The sequence below is a fragment of the Petaurus breviceps genome, unplaced genomic scaffold (genome assembly GCF_028583685.1).
Source record: "Petaurus breviceps papuanus isolate PSGF00001 unplaced genomic scaffold, PetGlider_PUasm1.0 90881, whole genome shotgun sequence".
Classification (NCBI taxonomy): Eukaryota; Metazoa; Chordata; class Mammalia; order Diprotodontia; family Petauridae; genus Petaurus; species Petaurus breviceps.
In genome coordinates, this window is record NW_027187369.1 from 18,231,982 (window position 1) to 18,247,317 (window position 15,336).

Here is a 15,336-nt window from a genome sequence, read left to right on the forward strand (position 1 = left end):
AGAAGGTAAAGAGGGAGAGGGGAAAACGTTTTCCAAAAATTGTTTCAATGTTCCACTTCTTTCTTTTGCCCCTGACACCAGAATAACCAATGAAAATTGTTTCCCTCCTCAAAAAGGGAAGTCAAGTTAGTTATTTGGTATTAGGCACATGCACACACACATGCACACACATACATACACACACATAAACATACATACACATACATACACCAAAAAAAACCCCACAGGTTGTTTTTTGTTAAATCAACATTTTCCAATGTAGTTCAAACATATTGTGCACACAAGCATAGTTAACACTTAAAAAGAAATGACATTGAAACCTAGATAAAGTACAATTCTGTACAGTTAAAACAATCCTTCTAGACACTCCACATAACCTATTGTGTGTTTTGTATGAAGGCTAGGTCTATATGAGTATGACAGAATGGAGAACTAAAACATTACTCAGATAATTAAAAGTTAAAAAAAAAACTTGAATGCCTATATAATGGAGGAAAGAGCATTTTGGGGGACTTATGTGCATACTTGCAACAATTCTCCACTTCGTTTCACAAATATAGACCTAGCCATAGAGTAGCTATTTAATTCTGTTCTACACAGCCAATCTGAAATGGAAGGTGGGGCAGTTATCCAGGTAAAGCAAGCCAAATCAATTATGGTCTGACCACAGTGAATTTAATCCTTTCTGAAAATAGGGCTGTCCTCCTTTCCCCACTCCCCCATCCCAACTATATAACTGGACAGTTGGGAAACAAGGAGCTAGTACCTCAGCAATTGCTTCTTCAGGAAAGCCTACAAGCCTGTGAATGAGCTGCTTGTGGCTTAAAAAATAAAGCAACAAAAAATAAACTGCGACATGTTGTCCCAACCTACCCAGATTGACTCTCTCTGCTGTTTGAACTCGTGATAATTGCATGACCTTTTCCTTTACGGTGGTTGTGTAGATCAGATCCCACAGTAATGCACTTTTTTTTCATTTCTATTTGCTATCAGGTAATGTCCTGTACACAGATATATTCAGTTAACATCTATTGATTAATATAGATAGTTCACATTCACTTTTAGTTTCAAATGACACTGATCAACCAATATTCAATCAGTTCATCTTTTTCCCCCTACATAACCACCACAGTGAAGTGATGGACTGGTTATCTGGATGATCTTTTCAAAACCAAATTGTATGGACAGTACATTGCCATTGCTGGGTAATTGCACTATAAAGAGTCAAGCTGGTGGCTTTTTATAAACTCAGCTAAACTCTATGATACAGTGTCTGACTATATTTTTATGTCAAATAACAATATTTACTAATCAGTAATGATGCCAGATGCAAATCAATGGCTCCTAAACCCATCTGACAATTATCCAAGGGGGTTGCTGGTTGGTGAGAATGCAAATTGAAAATATGGCTGAAAACAAAACATTTCTTAACATAGGTTTTAGAATAAAATTGGATAAATACAGTATCCTAAGCAACATGTCTTTATCCTCAAACCTCAGAGAAATAGCAATATTTTTAAAATTATTGCTCGATTTCTTCTGATAATGAATGGAAGGATAAATATATTTAACAAACTCTAGCTTCAAAAATGAGTGTACCAAACAATTTTATTAATTTCCTATACAAAATGGCATTTAGTAAATTCTAATACCTTGATGTTGCTGAAAGCAAACAGAGGTCATTAAAATATTTTCTTTTCAGTGACCAAGTAGCATTAACTGTATTTTGTACTATAAACTAATCTAAAAATATCAATGATCAAAGCAGGGTAAAAACAATACAATTTGTTTCTTTACTTTATTTCAAAATAGTGATTATAAATACATTCTTATTATATTTCCTCCCCCAGCTCTTTGGATGCAACAACAATAACGCCAAAAAAAAAAAAAAACCTCACTGTGCTCATTTCATAAATATCAATGTACAAATCATGCAAAATATAAGATAGATTAATAATATCACCACCATAAATTTCTAGATGTGATGTTATATCTGAAATATCTGTTAACATTAGTCATGAGGCCATGCCCTTTATAATGTATGCATCCTTATGGCTTTTAAAACAAGAGAAAAAATAAAAGGAAACAAAGAAACAAATCTAATAAAATTGGCTTTAAATGATTTTTTGATTAAGATTTTTATTCTGTTTAATATTCAGCAAGAAAAGCTAAATTTTGACTACACATCAGCTTTTACACTGTACTTGAACCACTGCACTTAAATAGCTGCTTTCTGATGAATTACACAAAGATGTACTCTTTCAAAGAAACGATTAATCTTTATTAATTTTCATAAAAAAATAATTTAAGACTTACTTGAGAATACATGGACACAATATATTTTTGTAACCCTTCCATTACTTCTTATAGCGGCTCATTTCCCTTGCAACAGTTCTAAAAGAATCCATTCAAATGTGTACAGAGCCAAGAAAGCCATGATTTGTCCCACCACGCTGACAAGCTGTGGTTCTTGGGTTTTATCCATTTGAATGCAAGTTCTACTAGAAATGTTGAACCATAATATATGCACTACTTCTCCAAGGATTAAACTAACATCAAGATTGTATTTATATCACAAAATATGGAGATATAGTGTTTGACAGCATTTGCACTCAACCCAAAACTTACACCTAAATACAATACTGTAAAATTTTCAAAAAGAACTGTGGACGGACCTGTGCAAAATAGTATACACTATATAATGTAGGCACAATGAATTTGGTTAAGGATAGCATCTCAGCCTTAACTACTAGTCTTCTAACCACCATTCAGTTACAGTCCGTACCTCCAAATAATCATGCTTCTGGAATTTCCTTTTTTTTATTGAACATTTTTGTTTTTGTTTTTGAATCTCTCTCTCTCAAGAGATCAAGATACAGACAATATGCTAGCTAGTTACAGAGAGTCTTCAGATTGCGGCAGGAAGTCTTCTCACTGCCGATCTTCTGGCAACCTTTTAGCCTGCCCGCACTGGGTAAAAGGTATCATCACAATGGCCTAGCATCTGCAAATCGCTGATGAAACTAAACTATTAGTGTTCATCATTGAAGCGTCCACTTCAGATTTCACAATCCATACTTCAGTGATCACAGGATCGACTAAAACACTTCCAGGTTTTTGTTTGTTTTTTGTCCTGTAAGATCTCTATGCATTTAGGAAGCCTTGACTCCATGGATGCATACATGTTTGGTAATGACATCATAAAATTTCAGATGGCATTTTGGTTGAACATCGTCTGTCAAACATGTAACAATGCCAATTTTCAACCTTGGAATTCAATAGCTGTTTCAGGCTTTTTGTAAATGTGTATAAATTTTTCGCACAAACTTTGTGTCAAGGAAACCACACACCTTAAAGTTCTAAGAGCACCACCAGCAAGGAGATGTGAAAACTGAGGAGAGAATTCTTTTCACTCTCCTTTAAAATATTTTTAAAACCAATTATATATACACATATATATGCATATATATGCATATATATATATATATATATATATATACACACACAAATATATTTTAAATCTAGGTTGTATGCCAAACATCCTCCCAGAGCAAATGCAGAAGGCCCTGGAAATGAAGAGTTTATCACCAAGATTGTTGTTAGAACTTCTGCCACAGTGTCATCTCAGAAGTACCACTTGAAAATCATGAAGAAAATCTGTTTACTGTCCTTGTCACTGGATTGATCAATGTATTGATTACAGAAGGTGGCAGAGGGCAACATTATGGAGGCAGGTCAAAGCAGAATGGCTTTCCCATTGGTACTTTGCCAAGAGGGAGAGAGTCTCTGTATCTTGCAAACACCTTCGATGAATGGGTGTTTGAGTATCTTGATCCGTTTGACTCCCACCTTATCTGCCAAAACAACCACAATGGTGTCATTTGGGGAGTCATGGGACTATAAAATACTGTGAACTGAACTGAGACCAATAAATGCATTTTACAATGTAGCCTCTATCAGCCAAGGTTACCATGTTTACTGTTCCACTTGATTATCTGACATTGGTCAAAGATTGAAGGAACAGTATACTGGTGCATATTAAGATGAAGCTATTTACCTTACTCTTTACTTTTTTTGTAAATACTTGTAGTGAAAACTATTTAGATTAAGCTGTAGAAACCTGAAAAGCAAGACAACTGATGGTAAATACCAACTGTCCGAGACAAGATACTATAAAACTAATGAATCTATTTGAAAATGCACAATTGGTAACAAATTTGAAGATAATATGCTAATTTCACAAGAATATCACAGAACACCTTTTTTTTGGTTTGTTTTAAATTATACCTGATCACATTATCCAGAATATTCTATACACTTCATTGCTTGCTTTCAGGTTGGTATATTTTATCTGTTTTAATTTATATTGAATGATAGATGCACTGTGATCAGGAAAACAAGTCAGGCATATTAAATATATATTAAGGAGTACATATTTTGCTATTTAGTGTACAAGGTATTCCATAAATATGAATTATATTACAAAAATAGTTTCTGGTGCGCTCACATGGTAAGCATTTGGCTAATGTTGGCCAACCTTAGAGGATTGTAGCTATTTCACATAACTGAGGACAAACTCTAGTCATAGTTTGAATTTTGAGTTGTATTTAATTCTGCATTAACATCAATTATTTCTTCAGGTCACCACAAATGCTGTATAAATCACATTGATTTTTTTCTCTTTTAAATTTTATGTATAGACAGGTATGCTTAAAGTGTTCAAATTTATTTTCATCGGTATGTAATGCATGGTATATTTTAAACAAATGTTTGCACAATTTAACATCAGTAAATCCAGTGGTTTCAAGATGCAGGCCATAAAGGTTACCAATTTACAAATACTACTGAATGTTCTCTCTTTGCATGCTTTTAAAAAAAACTTTTCAGAGAATCTTTAAACAGAGTTGTTACAATGCCACAAATCAAAGGATTACTCCAGTTCCACCACCAAACTTAATCCACGTGCAAGATGAAGGACCCAGCTGAGGTACAAACACTGCTACCAGTTTGCTTGTGTTTGCTTTAACAAATCACAAGGAGGCGAAGGTTTTGTAATGGGGGAGGGGGTACAAAACCAATTTGCCCCTTGTGGTTAAATTCAGCATAATATGTATATAAAGCATCCCTTTGGCAATAGAGTTTGCAGTATCCCCACAGGATTCCACAGTCTAAGTTTTATGGAGTGAAATCCATTAAAGGTCAAAATCCTTCTCTATTTGACAACTCATATGTAACTACAGTTAATCTGCCACCCTTGGAAACACCTGCCTCTATGCCTATTGATAATATAGAATTTGGAAGTTAGAAGTCAACAAAAGGCACTTTCATCATTAAATAAATGTCCTCTGTAGGAAATAAGACTGCATGACCTATATTTTGTTCAAAGCTGTTTGCTCTTCAAGGACTTGTAGGTAGTCGGGAGAACTCTGAAGTTTTGCTTTTAGTTCAAAATATTCACTTTTTCTCTGCTCTACAACAATTTTACTATGATTACCTCCTATCAGTGATTTCTTATTTTTCTTGTCTTGTTGCTTTTCTGGATAGCGGATCTCAAAGCCGCTGACCCCGATGCTGTTGTATTCCTTTTTGCTTTCCAGAAAATTCTGAATGAATACATTTGAATCCCGGCCAGGGAATAATTCATCCAGCTCATCAATTGTGCTCAGTCTTTTCCTGGTATCCACATGGACGAGATCTTTGTCCTTTTCAGGAGCATTTCTCAGGATGACTTTCTGTCCTGGTGGCTCAGAAAACATGAAGCCTGCTTCGGACTCTTTCAAGCCACATGTGTGGCTCTTGCTCATCTGCTCAATGGTCTGTGGGATGAAGGCTTCTGCTGCAAGGCCATCCTTCTTGTTTGTCTTGTGCTCATGCTTCCTCAGCTGCAGCTGCATGGAGCTGCATTCTGGGTTTCCAAGGCCTTCATGTTTCACGATCGGCTTCTTGTTGCGCCGGAGCACAAAGACTAGGAGGCAGAAAGCAACAAATACAGTTAAAATCAAGACCACCAGAATGCTTAAGATTAAAATGGACAGAGGGACCGGGCCTCCAGGAGGACTTCGGATGGGCCCCATTGGTGTTGTGAGGGTAATGGCAGGTATGGGGCTAGTGAAGGGAGAAGAAGGCCTATTGAGCAGCTTTGGACACAGGATTTCGTTTTTGAGGGACTTTAGCTCAATGCTGGCAAACTGTACAGGCGTTTCACATTTCAGTTCCTTCATCACAATATCATCTTTTAGTTTCTCCAGCCACAGCTTTAGGGCTACCAAGTCACAAGTGCAGTCCCATGGGTTGCCCTCAAGGTCTATCTGTGTAAGGGACTGGAGCTGATCTAGCACCCCACTCACAGGCAGGTACATGAATTTGTTGTTCCTCAGGTTCAGCCGAGCGAGAGGAGCACCTGCAAAGATGTAAACTGGTAGGCTTTTTAAGAGGTTATTGTTCAAATACAATAACTGCAGATTGGGCATGGAGTCAAAGGTGCCAGCTAAGATTTCTATGATCCAGTTATATTCTAGATAGAGATACTGCAGGTTGTATAGACCTGCAAACATTTCAGGGTACAGCCGTTCTAGCTGATTGCCATTGAGATAGAGTCTACGGAGATTGGTGAGATTTCGGAACACCTCCCCCTTGATCACTGTAATCTGATTGCTGCCTAAGTGGAGCAGATCCAGACCTTCAAATTCAGTGAAATCTGAGATGTCCACATCTTTAATCTGATTGCCATTGACATGCAGCTTCTTGGCATTTAAGGGTTTGGGCATCAATTCGGCCATTGATTGTATATTTTTTTCTTGACAATTGACACTTAAGCCTAAATCAGAAGGGTGAGTTTTGCAAAAACAAGGGATTGGGCAAGGTGTCAGTGGTGGTACCCTAGTTTGATAAGATACAATTTGACTCAGATTACGATTTGAGAGTGCTTTGCCTGCAACGATGCTAGAGATCTTTGAAGGATTGGTTGTTTTGGGGGGCTTTGTCACTAATCTTTGTAGTGAGGTTTGGGTTGTATGGCCATTGGGTGTGGTATAGCCATTTTCCAGCTGAGAGGGTGGTAGGATCCTCACATCAAAATCACTCCCAGTTCCCATGGAACATAATTCTTGTTTATTGGTTTCCTTCAGAAGCCTCCCATACAAGTCACTGGGTGTTTCACAGATAGCTTCTCCTATGTAAATGTTATATGGCATGTTCTCCAGCCATGCTTTCAAAGGCAGCAAATCACAACTGCAATTCCAAGGGTTATCTTCGAGTTGTAATTCAACGACACGGCCAATGTGTTCCAGCACACCAATGTAGGGCAGCTTCTGTATTCGATTCCCACGGATATCCAGATGGGTCAAAGATGCGAATCGAAAAATATTATCGGGAAGGAACGAAATCAGATTGTCATTCAGAATGAGCACTTTCAGTTTATGGAGTTTATTGAAGGCTCCCCGTTCAATATACTTGATTAAATTGTAGTCGGCCTGGAGATACTCCAAGTTCTCTATGCCAAGGAAAGTGTCAGCTCGGAGAACCTTTAATTCATTGTTATTCAAGTGCAACTGTTTTAATGCACTGAGCCCCAGGAAGGCTCCTCCCTCAATGTTCTGCAATTTATTATTCCCCAGCTGGAGGGAGACTGCATGTGAAAAATTTAGAAATGTATTGGGATAGAGGACAATTAACAAATTATTTTGAAAATTGAGGTGGTAAAAATTTGACCAGGGTGGTTTCAATTGATTTGGTCTGAAGACAGAAACCTTTTCACAGTTGACATAGAGCACGTTCTCCACCGACACACAGGAGCACACATTGCAAATTTCCACCGAGGGGTCAGACTCTGCATTTGTCGAAGCAGAAATGGGGGTGGACAAAACCAGAAAGAGCCAAAGTAACATCTTCTTGCATTCAGCAAACAACTTTATGCTTCTGAATAAAGATAAAGAATCTAAAAAAAAAGAAAAGAAAACATTTTTTTCAATGGTCGTTCTCTTTAAAATTCATCTGGGTAGAAACTAAACCCTAGTGAATTATTAGGCAATATGTGTGTACAGAGACATATATGTATATCTCTTTATAATATGTACATAAATATCTATATAGATATATGTGTATATATGCATATAGATGGACATATACACATACATATATAAAATATATATTTAAACCACAGAAACTCAGTATATACTAAAACCTGACACTGATTTCACTCAGAAAAACCAATTAAAAACCATGCATCTCTTTGACTTTAGTTCTAATGATTTGTATGGAAAGTACATAATGCTGTAGGGTAAAAACAGCACATACAAGAAAAGATTTCTAATTATGGCAAAAGCCTGGCCATTCTGTAAATATTTCCTCTACCTGGCTTATGCCAGTCTTCCTTAGCACTGACCTCAGTAAAGGTACCTAGTCTTTGAATGCTCAAATCTAGACCCAAAACCACAAAGGAGTTCCAGTGTGTGAATTTCAATTTTCTAGGTGTTAGCATGATTAGAAAGGTAAGATCAGAAGGCAGAATAGTGAAAGGCTTGGCTGAGGGACAAAATAAAAGGGCTAGATTAGTGTGGAGCCCAGGGAGTTGAGAGACAGAAGTAGCAAGGGGCACAGGGCAAATATACAAGAGCAGCAGCAGCAACAAAACCTTTCTATTTGTACAGTAGTTTAAAGTATGCAAATTGCTTTTATATCCACCATCTATTTTGAGCCTCACAGTATCCCTGTAATGTAGATAGGGTAGGCAGCATTGTCTCCCTTTCTACAGCCAAGGAAACGAAATTTTAGAAAGAAAAAGCAAGTTGTCCAAGGTCACTCAGCTTCTCCCTCCAAATCCCATGGTCTTTCAACCACAACAATATGGTTTAGCTTAAGTCTACTGTTGATCTGAATTCTACTGAATTAGTTTCATTCCCATGCTTTTCGATCTAAGAAAAGGCAGGTGTTGATACAGGAAGAGGAAAAATAACCTGGGGGGGTGGTAAAAGGGGAAAGATTTGTTATCTGGAATATGTCTCTAGCTACAGGACAGTCACACACAGTCACACAAGCACACATACACACATACACATACACATACAATAGCAACAAGCAACCACAACAAAACTTGTCCTGAGGGAGTCCACAGAAAGGAATTTTCTGTTTCAATGCAGAGATGAATAGCTGATCTATCTTGGCATCACAGAGACTGTTGCCTCACTTTCCTTCATGTCTCTCTTCCCTTTCCTTTTTAGCTTCAGTCCATATGCTGGCTGCTACTTGGTCCAAACTGCTCCAGCCTCCTTTTACCACTGTCTACCACTGCCTGGGATATGGAGTTCACACAGCGACATTCCTATGTGCCTCTAGCTGGGGAGCTAGATATACTCTGTAGTCACAGCAGATTCTTGTCTTAAATTAATCAGTTCCCAGCTGTTCCCCCCTTCCCCCACACACCCTTTTTACCCCTGATCTCTAAGCAAATAGAATAACATTTGTTAGTAGAGTTTAATGCTTAGAAAATGAGCCCATTTTCTCCAACTCTTCACATATCCCAGCATATATACATGAATTTCTGCAAGACATTTCCATAAACATATAAAGCATGTATTTTCTTTTTATTTATGCAGGTTTAGCCATATCCTTTCTTTTCATGGTAAAAAGCCAGAAAGCTACTATTTCAAACTGGTTACCTTCTACCATAATGAAAATCTATAAATTACCTAGGAACACACAAGAGGAAAATGATGCAGTGAAAGACACATCCTATAGACACCCCTTTGTTTATTTTGCCCATGATGAATGTCTATAATAATAACATATCACATCTATAAAAGCAGACAAGCCATTATGTACAACCTACAGAGATCTGTAGTTTTAAGGTGGGCCAAACAGAAATACAGAACTATGTTGCCAGAATGCTAATTGGATGCTGTAAAGAACATACATTGACCCTAGTTGGTGTGATGACATGACTGGTAGTGCAAAAGAAGTCACAATTCATAAGAATGACATCACCAAAATCTCAAAACAACTCTCATTGTCAAATCGAGATTTTTGGGGGACCATTTGCCTTGGCATGACCATGAATCCCTAGCTACTCATGTCCAGTTCAGCCATTTCTAGACACTTTTCTTTCTCAGGTATAAACCTAAATCTTAAACAGAAACAAACAAAAAAACAACACCGACAGAGAGCATCATTTGAAAAGGGGGATCCCTTCCCCCTCTAGATTCCTACTGTGGGTAACAAAAAAGGGGGGCAGGGAAGAGCTAGGAGGAAGTTTAAAAAAAAAGGCAGCTCCTTTCGAAAAGGAGGAAACAAGAGCCAGCTGGAATGGGAGAGAATAGGAAAAGAGGGAGTTCCAAGGAGAAGAGAATGACAAGAAGGAGCCAGAAAGAGTATAGAAGGGATTAAGAGAAACTAGAAAGAGGGCAGAGGGGATGGAGAAGAATGAAAACAGGGCAGAGGGTAAAAGGACAAAGTCAAAGAATTGCAGGAGCTAAACAAACATTTAGCAAATGGAAGAAAAATAATGCACTACTTAAAGCTCTCTTGGGATGCTGCTAGGCACCTCTCCAGCCTTGCCAAGTGTCCTGCGGGGTGCTTTGTCAGCCAGATGCCCCTCTCGAGCTCCCGGGGACAGGCATGTACACACATAGGAAGTCATAGCAAAGATCATTCACCCACTCTGCGAGCGTATGATCGCATCTCATGCCCGGAGAGGGTGGGGGACAGAAATGGGAGGGGGAGCGGGGGAGCAGAACAGGCACAGGGCTAGTGGGAAGATGGCAAATGAAGCAACCGCTTGCCTGCCTAGGAAAAGACAGAGGGAATAGAGATGCTGCCCCTCCGAGCTCCGAAAGGAGTCCCGAGGTGGCCGATGGCAGCGACAGCGAGTACCGCATTGCCGCAACCCCGTGCCCAGGGCTGGGGCTGAAGCCGGCCGGGCTGCTTCCATGGGTGTCCCCCTTCAGCTTCCCAGGCTGAGCGACTGACACAGGGGCAGTCCTATCCCAACCCACAGAGGGTAGCAGCTGGAGTTTCCCAGACGCCTCTTTAAAGCCATGGAGAGATGCGGGGGGAGGGGAGGAGAGGGGGATTGCGGAGAGATTCCAGTTTTCGAAGCCTGGACAAGAATCTGCTGTCCCCCCCTCCCCCCCCACCCCCGTCGAAAGTGCCCTGTTCTCTCCCCCCACTCTCAGTCCGTGCCAGCCTAGAATGGACCAGGGCAGAAGGGGAGCGGTATTAAAGCGTCTCCATCCTTTCTGCGATCAGAACGTCCCCCAGACCCGTCCAGAACCCCGACCTTTCAAAGTCCCTTTTCGCGTCTCCACCCCGGCTTCGGCTCCTCTGTGGGAGCCCCCTGCTTACCCACCAGATCGCGCTAGCTGCAGCATCTCGTTAGGGTCCCAGCCAAGTACCGAGCCCTGACCCTACGAAGTGGTTGCGAAGGGTCAAAGGCGCCGAGAGAGAGGAGCCTGTAAGCCAGCTGGCGGGCGGCGAGAGTCAGAGTCAGGGGGCAACTAGGTCCCCTTTGGGTGCCCAAGCCCAGGGCTGCCGCTAACACCCACCGCCGAAAAGGATTCCTCCAGTACCCGATCCCAGGCAACAAGGAGGCGGCGACCGCACGCCCTGCGCTCCGAGGGCACCCAGCGAACTCGGGATGCTCCCCCACCCCCAACCACCTCGCCGCCTCCCCAGTGTGCCTGGGTGGGAGGGCAGGCCAGGGTGGGGGATGGAGCGCCCAGCCTGCCTCCCACTGGCCGGGCACCTACCTCTCTCCTCTCCTCTCTGCTCAGCTCCGTTCTCCTCCCCTACTCTGCTGAGCTTCCTTGCTTTGGTTGGGCTGCTCGCCTCCCCTCTGCTCTCCTCTGGTCCCCTCCCCTCTGCTCTGCTCTGCTCTCCTCTCCGATCCGGACACATCTAAGCCTGCCCGGTTGCTTCTGCCTGTCTGCCTCCCTCCACCCCTCCTCCTCCTCCCTCCCTCCCTTTCTCCCTCCCTCCTTCTCTTCTTCCCTGCCTCCCTCCCTCCCTCCCTCCCTGCTTGCCTTCCTATCTGCTCTGCAGTTTTTGCGATTGTCTGTCTCTACGTGATCTGGACTTCTGCTCCTCCGCACACTCACTCCTCGCGCGCACACACACACACACATCTACACAGAGAGAGGGACTCACAGACAGGAACATACGCACACATACACACACTCACAGCCGCGTGCACTTGGGTGCGGATAGACGGACGGACACACACCGATTCCTCTGACAGCCAGGCTGCACCTTTATATACACTCAGAAGTCTTTCCTCCCCTCTCTTCGCGCGCGCACATACATACACACACGCACACGCACACACAAGCACACTTACACACACACGCACACACACTCACACTCACATATAACCCCTCTACAGCAATGCCTCCCCCCGAGCACATTTCTGGTCCCCTACCTCGGCCACGGTGCCCCAGTCCCGGGCGCGCGCTCACACGCGCGCACACACATCACAGATCCCACTTTTTTTTCTGTCCTTCCCCACCGCATACTTTCGCCAGTAAGGCAGCCCCCAGCTTCCAGTGACCCCCTAGAAAAGCAAAGGTCCCCGCCCCCCCCAAGTCTTTCCTCCCACCCCCGTCCATCCTAGGGGGAGCGCGCGCGCACACATGTATGTACACACACACACACACACACACTGACAGGCGTACACTCACAATCAATCAATCAATCAATGGATCGATAGATCAACAAGCAAAGATGTCCCTGGGGGCATTCCTGGGAGACAGAAAGCAGGCACACACAGCTGGAGAAGGACCCCCACTCCAGGGCGGGGGTAGGCTGGGGGATGGGGGGTAGAGGGGGTGGGGTGTCACGCAGAGGCTGCCACAGCCGCGGAATTAAGAACTACGAGGCTAGGATGCAGGAGGGGGTGAAGGCATGGCAAACAACGCCAGCACTTTGGAATCTAGTTACTGTACCTTTCTCGTTCCTTCCTTTCTTCCGTCCTTTGGTGACAGCTCGATCGCCCCGAAGCCCAAGGAGAAGCAGCCGCACTTCTGCAGAGAGAGCGGTCCTTAGGTAGGGGCTGAGTTTGGAGGATCAGAGAGGTTTCGCACTCGCCCAGCCTACCTGTGTATCCCGGACTGGGGGCTGGAGCCTGGAGTAAGACTCCAAAGTAGAATGGGGGGGGGGGGGGGGGTCACGCGGCTCAATGACCCCTACGACCACCCCACAGAGCGCACAGCAGTCTCTGGCTGAGATGAGGCAAGGGTTAAACCTGGGGCAGACGGGGGCTTGGGCCCCGGCTGGGGCCAGGGAGCCAACAGAGGTGTGGGACGGGGGACATGCCGCACTTGCGACCACAAACCTGCTTGGGCTACTGAGCATGCCCAGATCCAGGGCTATAGCTCTATAAGAGAAGCATTGTGTGCATTCCACTCCTCCAGGGTTTGGTGGTGGCCAGGAGGGGCTGTGCAGGGACGGGCAGGGGGAGAGAATCCTGCTCGAAAGCGGGGAAGTGGGGGGAGAGTAAGCCGCCAGCCAAGGGGAAGAACGGGCTAAGGAAAGTCGCTTCTAGCTTGACAGTAGTTCATTGTCATGATCAATATCAGAAAAGCTGGAGCAGTAAGCTCCTGGTTATCCCGGGGTTGAGCCAGCCAATATGTGAATTATCTAGGCCTCTTCCCTCTACCCATTTCGTTTTGGTAGCGAGTCCACTAGGGGGTAGGAAGGGTCAGAGAAAAAGAGTAAAATTCAAACAAGTTAATTTTTCTGCCAGTCACTTGCTATGAAAAAAAAAAAAAAGGAAAGAAATAAGCAGGAAAAGAGGTTTGATGGGACAGGAGGGTTAAAATCCAAAGTGGTCTGGAGACCTCATTTCCAGGCTGGCTGCAAAAACTAAATCTTGACACAAGCTCTTCTTCTATTCTACTCAAGCCCCAGCTGTTGTAGGTGCTTTGCAAACAAAATCAGCTGCTTCTTTTTGTGGGATATGGGTGAATAGCACCCCCACCCCATTCCTTTTTCTTCCCATGCAACAAATATTTATTGAGGCCTACTCTATGCAAAACCTCTTGTGAGGCACTATTTATGTGTGAGGCAGTGGTAGGGTGGGCAGAGGCACAGGGATGAATAAAAACTGGGTCCTAGTTCTTTTTGTTTGTTTGTTTGTTTTGATTTCCCTGTATTTAATCCAACCTTCTGCCCAATCTACTCTTAGCATTCCTAAGTGTCTCTAGCAGCAGAATGGAATCTATCCTGTGGCAGACAATGATTTCTGTTTAAACATCAAAACCCCCTAAAGCTGAAACAAGCAATGGCTTTTGTAAGCAGACTTTGGATGCTGACTGAAATCTGCTGGCTGAACATGAACCAGAACCACTGGTTGTTTAAAGGTCCTCTTTCTCCACATGCAACCCTGATGGACATACACTTTGTGGAAGGCCAGTCCTACCCCTTTCTAAGCAGCTAATACAGCATCTTTCTGCCCTGCTGATTTCACCAAACGCATGTATCTCATTCCCGAGTTTGAATTGTCTACTAGCTTGTACAGATATAGCTACAATCTTCACAAACACAGTTAAGTGTTACACCTTGCAAAAAAAAAGGCTTCCCCACAGTACCCCCCCATTCTCCTGCCCTATTAAAAACAACCTAGGGAAGAAATTGAGTGGGCAGCAGTGGTAACATTTGCTATATGGAATGTGCAATCCATTCTGAAAGAGCCCTGCTTAAAGGAAACACCAAGGGCTTTTTCCCTAACACTATGAGTATTTGTGCAGCTCATCTCTGTGAGGTGAGATTCTTTTCCACCATAGGTAACAGCTGCACCGTGGAAAAAGTCCCTCTGCTGTGCTCCACTCGAATAAAACAGACTCTACTAATTAGGAACTTGAAATTTGCATTATATTGCATAATGCAATTGGGAAGTAACAATGGATACCAAAACAATGTGGCATTTCTTCTAACACACTATATACATCTCTAGCTATATATAGCTAGAGATGTATTCATTATCAGGATCCTGGAATTGTTTGTACTTTACCATAAATGTTAAGAGGCTTCAATAGACTATAGGGAAAACCCAGACCTGCAAATAAAAGACAGTGAGAGGATGGAAGGTATCTGCCAAGACAAGCTTTGGGCAGCAACTAGCAGAAAATTTAAGGGCCTATCTCTCTTCAGCTTTGGAAATAGCCAATTGAAATAACCGTGGGCTGTTCTCTTTCATGTGGGTAGGTGGAGACCTGAAAACAACTGTGTGGGGAAATGTCAGTTAAGTTACATAGCATCATAGTCCTAAGAGGTATTATTTGAGAGATATTATTTGATTAATATGCAGCCCATTCAGATGAACTATTGGAAATGAAATCTTGGGCTGCT

General features: G+C 42.6%; 1 protein-coding gene across 5 annotated transcripts; it reads right to left on the bottom strand.

Moving 5' to 3' along the window:
* Positions 1-1,590: 1,590 nt before the first annotated feature.
* Positions 1,591-13,341, bottom strand: SLITRK4 (SLIT and NTRK like family member 4). 5 transcript variants are annotated; one of them, XM_069073983.1, is made up of 3 exons: positions 11,742-11,945; positions 5,495-7,936; positions 1,591-3,854 (listed from the first exon to the last, which is right to left on the bottom strand). In XM_069073983.1, the coding sequence occupies exons 1-3, from the start codon at positions 11,887-11,889 to the stop codon at positions 3,736-3,738; spliced, it is 2,709 nt and encodes a 902-aa protein (XP_068930084.1). In that variant the 5' UTR covers positions 11,890-11,945; the 3' UTR covers positions 1,591-3,735. The 5 variants fall into 5 exon arrangements, with proteins under 5 accessions (XP_068930084.1, XP_068930086.1, XP_068930087.1 ...); XM_069073985.1 differs by lacking the exon at positions 11,742-11,945 and adding an exon at positions 12,933-13,341 and having other exon boundaries at positions 1,591-7,936; XM_069073986.1 differs by lacking the exon at positions 11,742-11,945 and adding an exon at positions 12,410-12,548 and having other exon boundaries at positions 1,591-7,936.
* Between the last annotated feature and the right edge of the window lie 1,995 nt (positions 13,342-15,336).

Excerpts from the sequence above, each read along its gene's own strand:
- SLITRK4 (XM_069073982.1), bottom strand. The coding sequence starts at position 11,889 with ATGTGTCCGGATCGGAGAGGAGAGCAGAGCAGAGCAGAGGGGAGGGGA. Across the intron at positions 7,937-11,741 it reads GCAGAGAGGAGAGGAGAGAG|ATTCTTTATCTTTATTCAGA; the intron begins GTAGGTGCCCGG and ends CTTTTTTTTTAG.